At 57.9% G+C, this 16,663-nt stretch overlaps 1 protein-coding gene across 1 annotated transcript; it reads right to left on the bottom strand.

Moving 5' to 3' along the window:
• Positions 1 to 4,838: 4,838 nt before the first annotated feature.
• LOC125516287 (zealexin A1 synthase-like) lies at positions 4,839 to 6,544 on the bottom strand. The gene is made up of 2 exons (XM_048681767.1): positions 5,633 to 6,544; positions 4,839 to 5,548 (listed from the first exon to the last, which is right to left on the bottom strand). The coding sequence occupies exons 1-2, from the start codon at positions 6,536 to 6,538 to the stop codon at positions 4,922 to 4,924; spliced, it is 1,533 nt and encodes a 510-aa protein (XP_048537724.1). The 5' UTR covers positions 6,539 to 6,544; the 3' UTR covers positions 4,839 to 4,921.
• Between the last annotated feature and the right edge of the window lie 10,119 nt (positions 6,545 to 16,663).

The raw sequence follows: 16,663 nt of genomic DNA, 5'->3' as shown, positions 1-16,663 counted from the left end.
CACTGGTTGTAGACGTTCGGTTGTAGATGGATGTGTCCTTTTCTCCTGTAATGTCTGAGGCGACATTGCCTGTGTGGCTCCTTGTACATTAAGGAGCGACACCTCATTGTTTGCTTCACACATTGCTGTTGGCAAAGCAAAATTTTCATCCTCGGATACCGGCGTTACATTGCCGTTCCCATCTCCCTGCATTGCAGTGGCCATGCATGGCAAAACTGCACGTACATGCACAGGCAATGGACCTGGCATATCTGCTGGACTGCTCAGCGGCCACCCAGCCGAAACTAGCCTTCCAGGCGCGTGGCCTTTCTATCCTTGATCACTTGGCTTGTCTTTGCATGCAAGTCCACTTGCTGGCCCAACACAAGCACTGCAAGCCTCGTGTGGCATGCTACCTTGATCCAGTGGAGCTAGCTCATCACGTGAGCTACCAGATCCTCCTTTTGAGCCATGCATCTTTGATGGACTGCTGCTCCCTTCGAACTTTGTGGATTGTCTGTTTTCTGAGACATGAAATACCGCGTCGTGGCCATCAACTCCATGTATCTGCACCATTGAGCTAGCTGCGCTTGCACTCGATACACCAGCAACTTCCAGTTCGTCCGTAGCCGCTGCACTCGTCTTCACTTTTGCGCTAGCATCAACAACAGTTTTTGTTTCTTCGTGGACTTCCGACGCCACGTACGTCTTCGTTTTCTGTGGACGCATCACACAAAAATTACCCCTCCATGGCCGAGCACACGCGGCAATTGCTGCATCTGCTCCAATGAAATTAGCACTTATGCCCGTAACACCGATGTTGGTTTCAAAATCACCCCGTGTCCGTAGCATTGACACGAGTTTCTGAACCATGATCTCGAGAGCGAACTTTTTCTTCATGTAGCGGGACAATTTATTTAGCCTGCGTTTAAAGAACTGGACCCTCCTCGTCCACGAGTTCACACATCAACATCATGACACCTTCATCTTCTAACTAGGCCATGAGCGCCTTCTTCTTTGGGGAATTCTTGCACTCCGATTTGAAGTGCCCGAGTAGATTACAGTTGTGACAATGGATCTTCTTCTTGTCGAACTTTTTCTTCTTTGACTTCTCCGATTGTTCGTCGGTGTCCTTTGCGGGACGGTACATTCCGCCGCTACCGAACGCCTTGTCGAAATTGTTCTCTTTAAAAATCATTGCCTGCCATTGAGCACGCGTTAGCATCAGGTACTCATCCTCTTTTGCATCACCATAACTCAGTTTCATCCGCTCGTCATGGGCCTTGAAGCGACCAACCAGATCATCCAAAGTGAGAGTCTTGAGATTAACACACTGCTCGATCGCTGACACAATCGGCATGTAGCGCAGTGGAGCAGCACGTAGGAAACGCCGAACCACGGAGATGTCCTCCAACTTCTCTCCGATACCGCGAATCCCGTTTACCATTGTTGCCACCCTTGCGGCGAAGACGTCCACCGTCTCATCTTCTCCCATTCTCAGATTCTCGTAATTCTTCAGCAAAGTTTGCAAGTTCGCCTCGCGCACACGCGAGTGCCCTAGATGCAATGTCTTGAGCGTGTCCCGCGCCTCCTTCGCTGATGTCTTCGAGATAAGATGCTGTTGCACGTCCACCGGCATCATCGAGCAGATGGCCGTGATAGCCTGGCGATCCTTCCGATACAAGGCACCACCCTTCAGGTACTCCTCACCGCCGGGGTCGACGGCTTCCCAGAGCTCATTGGCCTCGAGCGCCCACTCCATCATGGTCGCCCACATCATGAAGTTCCCACGGTCGAATCGTGGATACTCCGATCTCACCAGAACAGCAATTACTTTTGCCACACCGGAGCACTCCGCCAGCTGCTTGGTCTTCTCGTCGTCCGACATGACCTCCTGTTACTAGAAGATCAACCTTACTCTAGATATCAATTGTTGGCCCAGACCCGCCGCCGAGTATTTTTCGGCGACGGCAACAACCAACGACGAACGACGATGAAGCGAACCAACACTGACGAACTTGACGAAGTGCCTTACGTCGAGACACACTGTAGTACAAAGCCAGCAACACCCACGTATTAGTGTAGCTAGTCTACCTCAGCTACCCTGATCAATACGTAGATCAACTAGTACCCCACGCGCATACAACGGCCGGCCGGCCGGAAGCGAAACACACGCACGCGAAGCTGGGTATTGCCGCAGGAGCGTATCGCTCCTGTTTGATCTGTATTTAACTTCACAAATCCGTGATGTGGTTTACAAGCCAGGTTAGATCATATAGAGAATCATGTTTGTGGATTCGGCCCGACCCCGACCCCCGCGTCGCCTAGGAGGCGACTCGGGGGAACCCTAGCCCGCCGCGCCGCCACCCCCTCTCCCCGGCTCCCCCTGCCGCGCCGCCGCCGGAGGAAACTGCTGGGCGAAGCCCGCGCGGCGGACGGCGGCGGCGGGGCTTCCCGCTCGCGCGCGCGGCGTCGTTCCCGACGGCGAGGGCTCTAGGTGGGGGAGGCTCGGCCTCCGGCGCTGCGGCCGTCACGGCGCTCCCCGGCGGCCCTCTGCTCCGTCTCGCGCTCCTCCTTCGTCAGCCCTTGCAGCGCCTCCTTGGCTGGCGGTTTTTTCGGCCGTCCGGCCGGTGCGGCGGCGCCGGCGAGTCTCTGTACTCTCGGCGCGTCGGGGTGGGGTGGCAGCCCCCCTCCTGCTTCTGGTGGTGGGTGGAGTGGCGTGGCCTGGAGCTTGGCCGGCCGTGGCTGCGGCGTAGGCGTGCAGGTGCTTAGGCGCCAGATTTGGTCCGCGCCCGATCTGGCCCGCCGGCTTCTGTTGGCGGCGAGGAAGGTGGATCTGGCGTGGTGGTGACGCCCCCTAGTGCCGCCGCCGCGCCTCCTCCTCGCCTCCCCTCCCTCTGCCGCCGCCTGAGGGCCTCCCAATGATGGTGGCGGCGGGATGGGCGCGGTGCAGCCGGCGGGCTGTGTCGGCGGGCTCTGGTGGGCAGCCTCTGCGGACGCTGGCGCAGTGGCGGTTCCTCGCAATCCGTCATGGCTCCATGTAGAAGATCCGCCTCTGCTTCGATCTGTCCCGATCTGTGCTGGCGCCGGTCCTTGGCGGCGGCTTCGGCGTCCCCTATGGCCGGCCTGGCGGATCTGGCGTGCGGGTGAGGTTCCGGGGGAAACCCCTGGCTGGCGCGGCAGCCTCCCCAAAGTCGACGCCTTTGGCGCCGATCCCCTTCCTGAAGGCTTTGGGGTGGATCCTCTCCCTTCCGCCTCCTCCTCGAGCTATGGCGAAAGCTTTTGTTCCCCTGGTCTGGGCGTCGACGGCACCCTGGTGTCGTGCTCCTTCTTGAAGGCGGCGGCTGGGAACAACTCTTGGTGGCGGGGCTGCTGGTGGCGTGGTGGCGGTGCGCTTCGGCCTTCTACTTGGTGCTGAGCCTTGCTTCGCGGGACCAGCGGACGGTTTCTTTGGTGGAGCGGTGTTTCATCCATACATTGATGGCGACGGATTTTGACGGCGTGGCGCGGTGCAGATTCGGACTTTGATGTGGGAGGATGGACTCGCGCAGGAGGACGACGCTGTCTGGCGTCGTGGTGACGTCGATGGCAGAGAGATCTGGCATGGTAGATACAACAGTACAGCTCTAAAGATGGACTCGTGGCAGGTGGCTGCGGCGGCCTCATACCCGGCAGGCGTTCTGGTTGAGAAGTGCGCCGGATTGGTAGGTGCCCCATACCAGGCAGGCGTCCTGGTTGGAATCTCAGGTCTTAGATGTTTAGGTTTGGCTGCGATGTCTGTTTGGTATTAGGCCCAGACTATCAGCGCCCCTTCATCATTTGGATAGGCGTAGCGACAGTTGTTGCTTAGACGGTGGCTTTAGTCTTGCTGTTGTATTTCTTTGTAAGGTCTTGTGAGAATAATTAATAAAGTGGCCGTATGCATCGCCCAGATGCAGAGGCCGGGGGTCATCCTCCTTTTCTAAAAAAAAACACGCATATAAATATGCCCAAGATAGACTACAAGCTAACCTACTCGGACAACAACTCTAGTCCAACTCGGCCACCTATACATGCATTAACCAGACATACTCGTACATGGATTTTACTCCTACTTGGCCGCGTGCACGTTCCGTGCAAAGTTCGTGTTTAACTCTAACAGAGAATATGGTATAGGGGATCGATGGTCAGAACAAAAAGAAAAGGGGATAGAGGATCTCCTTGCTTCAAGCCCCTCCCAAGCTTGATAGGGTTGCCCGGAATACCATTAAGCAAGACTCGCGACGATGACGAGGACAAGGGGGCCGGAACCCAACCTCAAAAGCGCGGAGGAACTCTAGGTGTTTGAGAAGGTCGAGGAGATAGTCCCAACGAGTAGAGTCAAATACTTTCTTGATGTCAAGCTTGAAGAATAGCGCCGATGTTTTGTTCCGGTGGAAACGCCTCACAAGATTGCACATATTCATAAAGTTATCATGAATACATTGCTGCTTGATGAATGCATTTTGAATTTAGGAAACAAGATCATTCATGTGTGGGGCAAGCCAAGGACGTCCAAAGGTGTTTTGGACCAAGAATTAACCTAACGCATGAGTAATCCACATGCGGTATGATATCCTTGGGGTTTCCGTCGTGTCCCTGGCATTGCCACTTTGTATATATTTTTTGCTTCTTAATGAACATGCACTGCTCCTGCCGGTCCCTAATTTTTTCGTACGAACTTATTACGCGGCACGTGTTGTATCAACATCCAAATTATTTGCTTTATGATGTACTCATCAGTTCAACGGTGTAATTTGTTACATAAAAACCTCTTCGTTACATACCTAAATGTGCAATATAGGTTTGCGCCATTGCCAGAAGGCAGATACAAAGCCGTGATAGCCTATATTGTGATAGATAAAGTACGACATCTTATGAAGGCAGCACAAACCTTCGGACGAGGGCACAATGCCGCGACAGCCTAGAGGGCAGCTTGCAGGGGCACACGAACGACTGGGCGCAGGTGAAGACTGTTCTTCCTCTGGATGGTGACGCTCAGCTCCTCTGCCATGTCCAGCTCGCTTCGTGAGACTCCAACCGGGAGCTCCCAGTCGAAGTGGTATAGCAGCGAGGCGAGCGCGAGCTCCATGCTAGGCTGTGCAAACGTCATTCCAGGGCACATTCTTCGCCCTGCTCCGAAGGGTAAGAACTCGAAGTCCGTGCCCTTGAAATCAATTGCACCGCTCTCGAATCGCTCCGGCTTAAACACTTCGGCGTCGGTCCAGTACTTGGTGTCCCTGCCGATCGCCCACACGTTCACAAACACGGTGGTGCCCTTGGGCACGTCGTACCCCATGACCTTGCATGTCTCCCGGCATTCCCTTGGAAGGAGCAGTGGCAACGGTGGGTGCAGCCTCAGTGTCTCCTTGATGACGAGCTTCAAGTAGCTCAACTTGGTCAGGTCATCTTCTGTCACCGTCCGGCTCCCTTGGAGTGTGTCGCGCAGCTCGGCTTGTGCTTTCTGCATCGCTCTCGGATTTCTCATGAGCTCCGCCATGGCCCATTGTACGGTCGTCGCCGATGTCTCACTCCCGCCACTGAAAAGGTCCTGCATTATGACATGAACGATTAGTTCTCTGAGATCAGAATGTCGGCTCAAATTATGCATTCGGACATACATCAGCACACTTACTCGGATGAGGGATTTGATGGCTCCCATGGTGAGGGGCACATCCAGGCCATCTTCCTTCTGCAACCTTAGGAGCACGTCCACCATGTCCTCTTCCACGTCTTCCGCCAATCTACGCTCCTGGTGCTGCCTGATGACGCGATCCATCAGCTCGAACATCTTGCGGGTGTTCGCCTCTGCCCGGCGCGCAGTACCGCTCAAAAGGCTCACGATCTTCCACGACGGGACCAGGTCGCCGACGCTGAACCCGGAGGCGATCTTTAGCGCCTCTGCGAGGACCTCCAAGAACTCGTCGCGCTGATCGAACCGGTCACCGATCATTGTACGGAATACCGCATCCGTCATGAGCGCGGTTAACCGCTCGCCGACATCCACGGCTTTGCCCGGCGAAAACGCGGCGAGGGAGGCAACGAGGCGGCCAACCTCCTCCTCCCGGACGCGGCGGAACGACCGCACTCGCCGGGCGCTGAGCAACTCGAGGACGCTTGTCTTGCGGAGCTGCCGCCATAGGGCGCCGTACGGCGCGAACACCAGGCCCGGCGCGTCGCCGTCGGCCAACAAGATCCGCATGCTGGGTCTCCACGGCCGGGTCGCGAAGCTGAGGTCGTGGGTCTTGGTGACCTCCCGGGCGGCGTCGGGGGACGATGCGACGACGACAGGGACATCGCCGAGCTGCAGGTACATGAGGGGCGCGTCGAGTCGGCGTGCGAGGTCGGCGATGGCGCGGTGCAGGAGCGGCCCGTGGATGATCACCTGGTGGAGGTTGCCGACGACCGGCAGCCGCCAGGGGCTGGGCGGAAGGTTAGCTACGCCGGTGTCGCGGCGCAACCACAGGTTGAGGAGCAGGCAAGGTAGAAGGAGAGCCAAGACAACGCAGAACCAGGAGGCGACTTGCTCCACTACGGCCATTGTGCGTGCGCGTCCAGAGCTTGAGTTATGGATCGATGGCTGATGGAATGCACACCAAGTAGATCGCCCCAGTATAGCTTATAAGGAGCGTGGACGATGTGTGTAAGCGAGACTCATTCAGGCAGGTCAGCGTGGCGTCGTCCCTCGCTATCTATCCCGGGGATATACGGTGTTGCCTATATTATATCTCTGAGATATACGGTGACATTTGGAGAAATTATATTGAGCAATGCTACACGTACGTAATGTTACATTCAGATTCTACGTAAAAGCTGATGTGGGGTCTGTTAATTGGGCTAAGATTAGCAGCTGGGGCCCACCCCGGTTAAAATCAGGGAGGAGAAGAGAATTTTATGAAAGGTTAAGTAAGTTTACGTAGAAGGTTCCGGCAGACCCTTGAGATTCGAACACTGGGATGCGCGCGGAGATTTCGCCTTCTACCTACCTGCACTCCTCCGCCTCGCTAAGATCTAAACTATGGAAAGAACAACACGAGAGACACAGGGTTTATATTGGTTCGGGCCATCGTTGTGGTGTAATACCCTACTCCAGTGTGTGGTGTGGTGGATTGCCTGTTGGGCTGATGATGATGAACAATACAAGGAAGAACAGCCTCGCGAGGGTCTGTTCTTGGCTGGGCCGATGAACCGCTGGGAGGAGTTCAATCACCCTTCTCTCTCTTTCTCTCTCTCTGATTGTCGATGCCCCCCTCCCCTGGGGGTGGCTAGTCCTATTTATAGAGGCCCTGGTCCTCTTCCCAAATATCGAGCGGGAAGGGAGCCAACAATGGCGGGCTAATTTGAAGGGGGACAGCTAGTACCAGTTATCCTGTCAAAAGTAGTCTTTGCCTGCACAAAGCTCTGGTGGTGACGCTGTCTTGGGCTCCACAATGACCTCCGTCTTGCAGTCCTCCTGGTCCTGGTCTTGTTGCACCGAAATGGCAACCCTTGCCTGATGCCTCGGTACTCCGCGGCTGCGCTTGCCCCCTTTGCACCAAAGAGGAAAGGAGGACAGTGCGCGGGCTGGCACCCGCCTGGCACCCTTGGTCGTCATGGCTTGCGTCACGGGCACCTCGTGAGGTACCCCGCCTTGATCTCTCCGCCTCCTCGCGAGCCAGCCTGATAAGGCCGTGCCTGAGGAAGCTCCGCGTCGTCCGCCCCGCGAGGCTTGGCCCCTCGCGAGGGTCTTGGGTATGTGTTGGTGAAGATGGGCCATGTTGGGCCCCCCTTTGTGCCACGCCGCAGGCCGCAGGCAGGCAAGTCTGGGAACCCCCGTTCCCAGAACACCGACAGTAGCCCCCGGACCCAAGGCGCGCCGGGACTTGGCCGTGCAGGGAGGCGGAAGGGCAAGAGCGAAGCGCCGCGGGCCCTAACAGCCTGCGGCCTCGGGCGTCGCGTGGCGGTTGATTGGATGTGGGCGCCTCCACTTCCCCATGGCGCCTCGGCAACTGCACGGGTTGGACAAGTTCCTGCATGCAAAGCGGGTCATAATTACCTGCGATCGTGGGGGCCGTCGGTTGGCCCTCGCCAGCTATAAGTACGGATCGACGCGCGCCCTTCCAGCTCATCCCCCATTGCTTCTCCTTCTTCTTCTTGGCCCCGTCGAGGAGGTTCTCGGCCGCAGAGAAGGGGAAGGCTCGCCAGGTTGAGCCTGCCTCTCCCCCGCCCAAGCGCGGCCGAGGGCGCCCTCGCAAACATCCTGTGGCCACCTCGGCAGCTCCCCGCGGCCGTGGAGACGATTTCCAGCGCGGCGACGGGCGGTTTGCTGCGGCCGAGGGGCGCGCTCCAGTCGCACGTCCCCCTAGGCCGCGCTTTCGCGCTGCAGAGGTGCTGTCGGAGTTCGTCGTGTGGTCGGCGGAGCCGACTAGCACCCGGCTTCCGCTTCCTCGCTTCCTTCTCGACGAGCTCCCGGCCGGCGCCCCGGGCGGCCTCTGGCTTCAGGCCGACGGCTTCTACAGCCGGGCCTCATGGGTTTCACTGGAGGTCTCCGCAGCCGGGAGCCTGGCCCTGACCCGCGGTTGGCAGACGTTTTCCCGCGCGCGTGGCCTGAGACGTCGTTGCACCCTGCACTTCAAGTTTGACGACGATGCCACCCTCTACGTGAGGGTGTTTGGGGAAGATGGTCGCCGCGCAAGGTGCTGCCCTGAGGACGATGACCGTGGCCGGGAACCCAGCTCTGGCGACGATAGAGAAGACAGCGCTCGCGTGACTGGCGGCGCTCGGGGTTCCCCAAGCTTCTCCGGTTCTTCTTCAGGCGGCGACTCTTCCAGCGGTGGCCGCGGTCAGCCTCCACGCCGTCGCATCTGCTTGGGAGGTGGTAGCGTGTCCGCCCGCCGTCGCGCCCCGGTGAAGTGCGAGAGGGAGTCTGCCTGAGCCCCGGAGGCAGCTCGAGTCTTCCCTGCAGGCCGGTGTGAGGCGAGCTGCGCCTGATCTGTTCTTTCTTTTTCTTTTTTTCCTGCGTAAAAAAACAGTAGTGTGGAGCCCCGCAGGGGCGTGTTTGGGTTATTGCTGTTAATCATCGTTTTGCTTCCGTTATCGTGCCTTCCGGCTACGTGCCCGCGTGTGGATAGTTCCCGGCCCCAGCCGTGGGGTGGGGCGACCGACCCAGACCCTGTGTTCGTGTCGCGATGCCCGTGGGGCACGGACTGGAGGGGTGCTCCTGTAATGGACCCAGGTCGCGAACCCTTTGAACGACTAGGACTGGAACATTCGCGAGGGCGCTCGGCAGTCCCCCCCTCGCGAGGCCTTGTATAAGAGAAATCGAGGCAGGAGAGTGAAAAGTCGAAGAACCACAAGCCAAAGACGGCAACAACTTCAATAAAACTTCGAATGAGAAGGAACAAGCCAACTGCGGAAAGCAAATGAAAAGACGCGTCCGGCACCTAATCTAGTCTTCGACATCTTCTCACCAGCGCGGAGCTAAGTGCTGCCACTGGGCGTGGGAGGGAGCCCCAGGGCCTGAGGCCGGCGCTCCTGAGACTCCGGGGCGTGTACAACCCCAACTCATTATTACGTGAGAGTGTCACGGGCGGCGAGCTTCACAGGCGTTGGCCTTCTTCACAGGCTCCGGACCTTTTCCAAAACGCGACAGCTTCACAGGCATTCGCCTTCTTCACAGGCTCTGGGCCTTTTCCAAAACGCGACAGCTTCACAGGCATTCGCCTTCTTCACAGGCTCTGGGCCTTTTCCAAAACGCGACAGCTTCACAGGCATTCGCCTTCTTCACATGCTCTGGGCCTTTTCCAAAACGCGACAGCTTCACAGGCATTCGCCTTCTTCACAGGCTCTGGGCCTTTTCCAAAACGCGACAGCTTCACAGGCATTCGCCTTCTTCACAGGCTCTGGGCCTTTTCCAAAACGCGACAGCTTCACAGGCATTCGCCTTCTTCACAGGCTCTGGGCCTTTTCCAAAACGCGACAGCTTCACAGGCATTCGCCTTCTTCACAGGCTCTGGGCCTTTTTAGGGGTAGAACCTCCGGAGGTGCTGGATGTTCCATGCGTTCTGGACCGGCACCCCCTCCTGAGTCTCCAAGCGCGCGGAGCCGGGCCTGGAAACATGAACAACTTTGAACGGGCCCTCCCACATGGGAGAGAGCTTGTGTAGCCCCTCCCTGGAGAGAACCCGCCTGAGCATGAGGTCTCCTACCTCGAGAGTTCTGGGGCGGATGTTGCGGCAGTGATATCACCGCAGTGCTTGTTGGTACCTCGCCGCTCGCAGCGCGGCTTCTCGACGACGTTCCTCCCCCAGCACGAGGTCCATCCCCCGCATGGCGTCCTACTGCGCCTCGTCGAATGCCAGGACCCGCGCGGAGCGACGTCTGACCTCGTGAGGGAGGACTGCTTCAGCTCCGTAGACCAGGAAGAACGGGGTCTCTCCAGTCGGCTTGGTCGTGGTTGTGCGGATGGACCACAACACGGACTGAAGCTCGTCGTACCAACCTCTGCCGCAGGCCTCCAGCTTCTTCTTGAACGTCCTGGTCTTGAGGTGTTGGAAATATGCCCTAGAGGCAGTAATAAAAGCTTTATTATTATATTTCTTTGTTCATGATAATTGTCTTTATTCATGCTATAATTGTGTTATCCGGAAATCGTAATGCATGTGTGAATAACAGACACCAACATGTCCCTAGTAAGCCTCTAGTTGACTAGTTCGTTGATCAATAGATAGTCATGGTTTCCTGACTATGGACATTGGATGTCATTGATAACGAGATCACATCATTAGGAGAATGATGTGATGGACAAGACCCAATCCTAAACATAGCACAAGATCGTATAGTTCGTTTGCTAGAGTTTTCCAATGTCAAAGTATCTTTTCCTTAGACCATGAGATCGTGTAACTCCCGGATACCGTAGGAGTGCTTTGGGTCTACCAAACGTCACAACGTAACTGGGTGCCTATAAAGGTAGACTACAGGTATCTCCGAAAGTGTCTGTTGGGTTGACATGGATCAAGACTGGGATTTGTCACTCCGTATGACGGAGAGGTATCACTGGGCCCACTCGGTAATGCATCATCATAATGAGCTCAAAGTGACCAAGTGTCTGGTCACGGGATCATGCATTACGGTACGAGTAAAGTGACTTGCCGGTAACGAGATTGAACGAGGTATTGGGATACCGACGATCGAATCTCGGGCAAGTAACATATCGATTGACAAAGGGAATTGCATACGGGGTTGATTGAATCCTTGACATCGTGGTTCATCCGATGAGATCATCGTGGAGCATGTGGGAGCCAACATGGGTATCCAGATCCCGCTGTTGGTTATTGACCGGAGAGTCGTCTCGGTCATGTCTGCTCGTCTACCGAACCCGTAGGGTCTACACACTTAAGGTTCGGTGACGCTAGGGTTGTGAAGATATGTATATGCAGTAACCCGAATGTTGTTCGGAGTCCCGGATGAGATCCCGGACGTCACGAGGAGTTCCGGAATGGTCCGGAGGTAAAGAATTATATATAGGAAGTGTTGTTTCGGCCATCGGGACAAGTTTCGGGGTCACCGGTATTGTACCGGGACCACCGGAAGGGTCCCGGGGGTCCACCGGGTGGGGCCACCTATCCCGGGGGGCCCCATGGGCTGAAGTGGGAGGGAACCCAGCCCAAAGTGGGCTGGGGCGCCACCCCCCAAGGGCCCATGCGCCTAGGGTTGGGGGGGAAACCCTAGAGGGGGCGCCCCCTTGCTTGGGGGGCAAGCCCCCCACCCTTGGCCGCCGCCCCCCCTAGTAGATCCATCTACTAGGGCCGGCGCCCCCCCTTGGCACCCCTATATATAGTTGAGGAGAGGGGAGGACTTCATACCTGAGCCTTGGCGCCTCCCTCTCTCCCCGTTACGTCTCTCCCTCGTAGTATAGGCGAAGCCCTGCTACTGTGACGCCCTGCATCCACCACCACACCGTCGTGCTGCTGGATCTTCATCAACCTCTCCTCCTCCCCTTGCTGGATCAAGAAGGAGGAGACATCTCCCGTCCCGTACGTGTGTTGAACGCGGAGGTGCCATCCGTTCGGCGCTTGGTCATCGGTGATTTGGATCACGTCGTGTTCGACTACATCATCACCGTTCTTTTGAACGTTTCCGTGCGTGATCTACAAAGGTATGTAGATGCATCCAATAACTCGTTGCTAGATGAACTCCTAGATGATCTTGGTGAAACGAGTAGGAAAAATTTTGTTTTCTGCAACGTTCCCCAACATGAGGCCCCTCAGGACCTCTGCGTTGGCTCGCTCGGCCTGGCCGTTGCTTCGGGGGTGCGCCACCGAAGCGTAGCATATCTGCGTTCCAAGGTTAGCACGGTATGTTTTGAAGAGGTTACTAGTGAACTGCGAACCGTTGTCCGTGATGATGCGGTTCGGCACCCCGAACCGGCTCACAATGCCCTTGATGAACTTGACCGCGGAACCCGCGGGAATGGCGCGGACAGCCTCTACTTCAGCCCACTTGGTGAACTTGTCCACGGCGACGTAGAGGTAGCGGTAGCCCCCTGGCGCCCAAGGAAACGGGCCCAAGATGTCCAGCCCCCAGACTGCGAATGGCCACGAAAGGGGTATAGTCTGCAGGACTCCTGCTGGCTGATGGATCTGCTTGGCGTGAAACTGACAGGCCTCACAAGCTTTCACTAGTTTGACAGCGTCATTGAGCGCGGTGGGCCAATAAAACCCACTGCGGAACACCTTGCCGACGAGGGTCTGTGATGATGAATGATGTCCACAGTCTCCGCCGTGTATATCTTCTAGCAATTCCTTCCCTTCCTCCCTGGAGATGCAGCGCAGGGATACATCGTTTGGTCGCTTCCGGTAGAGCTCCCCATCCTTGATGCAGTATGCCGTGGCCTGGCGTGCCACTCGCTCCGCTTCCTCCTCCTCCTCCGGCAGGGTCCCTTGTGTTAAGTAACTCCGGAGCTCCGTGATCCAGCATCCCTCCTGAGGTTCCATCGTCAGGAGCAGGCGTGCTCCTGAGGCCGGGCCACAGGCCGGAGCTCCTGAGGCAGGTGGCTGGGGGAGCTTCTCCTGAGGCTGAGCCGTGTTTGACAATGACGGAAGGTCCGAGGGCTTGAAGAGCCGCTCCTCGAAGACGCCAGGCTCCTGAGGTAACCGCCTGGACACCCGTTTGGCGATGTCGTCGGCCTCCTGATTGGTGCCATGGGGCACATGCTGCAACTCCAACCCCCAGAACTGCTTCTCCATCCTGCGGACCTCCACAAGGTAGGGTTCCATGTGCTCATGTTTCGGCTCGTACACCTTGTTGGAGAAATTGACAAGGAGCTGCGAATCGCCCTTGATGGTCAGGTGTTTCACCCCCAGGGTAGCTGCGGTCTTCAAGCCTGCTATTAAACCTTCATACTCCGCTATGTTGTTGGAGACCTTCTCACCTTGCTGGAAACAGAGCTGCACAGCATAGTAGAGCTTGTCCTGAGTGGGCGATATAAGCACCGCCCCAGCCCCAGCGCCATGCCTGGAGAACGCCCCATCGAAGTACATGACCCAGCCTTCTGGCGCCTCGCTTCCCGGGGAGAGGGACCGATTCTCGTCGGCCTTGAGGCCTGGTGCCTCCGTCCATTCTGCCACCAAATCCGCCAACGCTGCTCCCTTAATGACTCTAGTCGTGCTGAATTCGAGCTGAAACGCTTGCAGTTCTATGTTTCACTCAGTGACCCTTCCAGCTGAGTTAGGGCTCCTGAGCACTCTCTTCAGGGGGTATGACGAGACGACCTTGATGGGGTGACCCTGAAAATAGTGCCGCAGCTTGCGCGAGGCCACCAGTAGTGCGAGGAGGAGTTTCTGAGGCATGGGGTACCGTGCCCTCGCATCCCGCAACACCGTGCTGACGAAGTACACCGGGTGCTCGACGAGGTTGGGTGCATCAGTGCTGGCGGCTCCCTTCGGAGACCATGGCGCCTCTTGAGGCGATGAGGCCTCCTGAGGCTGGCCATCTGGGGGAGGGGCCTCTTCCGCCTCCGGGGCACTCCTCTGCGGCGGATGATCCTCCTCAGCCGCGGTGGCGGTTTCTGTGGGCCTTCCTTGTTCCTGTTTTGCCTTGTCCCGGGCTGCTGCTGCGGTTTTGATTCGACGCTCCTCTCTAACCGCCACCAGGGCTGCGCTGGCGGAGTACGGAGTGGCGGCGAGGTAAAGCACCAAGGGCTCTTGAGGGCGCGGAGCCACCATGACCGGTGGGCTGGTCAGGTATCTCTTGAGATCCTGAAACGCCTTGTCGGCCTCTTCAGTCCACTCAAAGGGCCCCTTTTTCTTCATTAGCTGGAAGAAGGGCAGCGCTCGTTCCCCCAACTTGGAGATGAAGCACCCTAGCACGGTCACACGCCTAGTGAGCTTCTGCATTTCTTTGAGGGTCTTTGGCGGGCTCATGTCTTCCACCGCCTTGACCTTTTTCGGGTTAGCCTCGATGCCTCGGTGGGACACGAGGAAACCCAGGAGCTTGCCCGAGGGGACTCCGAACACACACTTCTCTAGGTTGAGCCGTAGATTCACTACGTTGAGGCTTGCGAAGGTTTCCTCCAGGTCTTGTATCAGGGTCCTGGCCTCCCGAGACTTTACCACAATGTCATCGACGTAAGCTTCAACATTCTTCCCGAGATGCGGGCCCAAGGCGATGTGCATCAGCCGCTGAAAGGTTGCCCCTGCGTTACGCAGCCCGAATGGCATGCATGTGTAGCAGTACACCCCACACGGGGTTAGGAAGGCTGTCTTTTCGATGTCTTCTACCGCCATCTTGATCTGGTGATACCTAGAGAAGGCATCCAAGAAGCATAGCAGGTCGCATTCCGCGGTGGAATCGACGATCTGGTCGATGCGCGGGAGCGGGAATGGATCTTGCGGGCATGCTTTGTTGAGGTTGGTGAAGTCGACAGACATACGCTCCTTCCCTCCCTTCTTTGGCACAACGACAGGGTTGGCCAACCAATCCGGGTATCGGACCTCGCGAATGACCCCAGCGGCTTCTAATTTGCGGGTCTCTAGGACGATGAAGGCCTGCTTTTCTGTGGACTGCCGCCTGACCTTCTGCTTCACAGGGCGCACGTTGGGGCACACGTTGAGGTGATGCTCGATTACTCTCCTAGGGATCCCTGCCAACTGGCCAGGCTCCCAAGCGAATACCTTCTTGTTTGCGCGCAGGAACCCGACCAGGGCCTCCTCCTGCTCGGGTTCGAGGTTGGCGCCTATGGTGAAAGTGGCGTCGGTGGACCCGTCCTCATCGATGGGTATCTGCTTGGTTTCTGGCTTGTCTTGGGTGAACAACTGTTTCTTCTTGGCGGGCGCAGCCCACTTGGGCTCGGGGGTCTCCAAGCGGGCTGTGCCGACGCCGCCGTCTTGAAGGCGAGCTTGAGCACCCGCAGCGCGTCTCCGGTGTCCCCGTGCACGGTGAGGACACCGCTGCTCCCGGGCATCTTCATGAGGTTGTACGCCGGGTGCGTCGCGGCCATGAACTGGGACAACGCTGGGTAGCCGAGGATGGCGTTGTAGGGGAGGCCGATGGGGGCGATGTCGAAGTCGACCAGCTCCGTGCGGAAGTTGTTGTAGGTGCCGATGGTTACTGGGAGCCGGATCTGTCCCAAGGAGCTGGATGATCCGCCCCCAACGCCTGGAGAAGGGCCGGCTGGGTTGCAGCCGTTCCAGGGGTATGCAGAGGAGGTTGAAGGCCTCGACCGAGAGCACGCTGAGGCCTGCACCGCCATCGATGAGAGTTCTGGTGACGTCCACCTGGCAGATGGTGGGGGTGCACAGCATGGGGAGCGCACCCTAGCAGGCCGAGTTGGAGGGGTGGTCCTCCGAGCTGAAGGTCAGGCCGGCCTCGGGCGCCGCCCGGTCCGGAAGAGCCCCCTACTGCGTGGAAGCGGCGCTAACCCGGCGGATGAACGGCTTGACGTGGTGACTTGTGGGCGGCGCCTGTGAGCCGCCCAGGAGGGCCGCGACGACCGGGGGTGTTGGTGTAGCGCGATGGGCAGGGAAGAGGCTGTGGGGCTCTTCCCAAGAGGCCACGGAGGCTGCCGGCATGTGGAGCAGCCATGTGCGTGGAGCGCCGGTGAGGGCCATGGGAAGCCAGTTGGCCATGACCCTATCGTCACCTCCAGCTTCGAGGAGGGCCTCCTCGCTCGCCAGCAAGAAGGCCAGCGGATCTGTCACGCCGCCGTAGCGTGGCGGCGTCGTTGGCTTGAACTTGTCCGGCCACCATACCCGTTGCAGGGCCGGGGCCAGGGCTTGGAGCCCCCTGGCCCCCGTGCTGGCGCCGGCGGCCGGAGCGGGCGACACGCTACTCATCGCGAGGCAGGCCGTGGCGGTGGCGGAAGAGAAAACTCCGGTGCACCCCTACCTGGCGCGCCAAATGTCGGATTTCGGGTTCCGGCAGACCCTTGAGGTTCGAACATTGGGGTGCGCGCGGAGATTTCGCCTCCTACCTACCTGCACCCCTCCGCCTCGCTAAGATCTAAGCTATGGAAAGAACAACACGAGAGACACAGGGTTTATATTGGTTCGGGCCACCGTTGTGGTGTAATACCCTACTCCAGTGTGTGGCGTGGTGGATTGCCTCTTGGGCTGATGATGATGAACAATACAAGGAAGAACAGCCTCGCGAGGGTCTGTTCTTGGCTGGGGCGATGAACCGTTGGGAG

The sequence above is a fragment of the Triticum urartu genome, chromosome 6, assembly GCF_003073215.2.
Source record: "Triticum urartu cultivar G1812 chromosome 6, Tu2.1, whole genome shotgun sequence".
NCBI classification, from domain to species: domain Eukaryota; kingdom Viridiplantae; phylum Streptophyta; class Magnoliopsida; order Poales; family Poaceae; genus Triticum; species Triticum urartu.
Note: the sequence above shows the minus strand (reverse complement) of the source record. Positions and strands in the feature narration are given on the sequence as shown.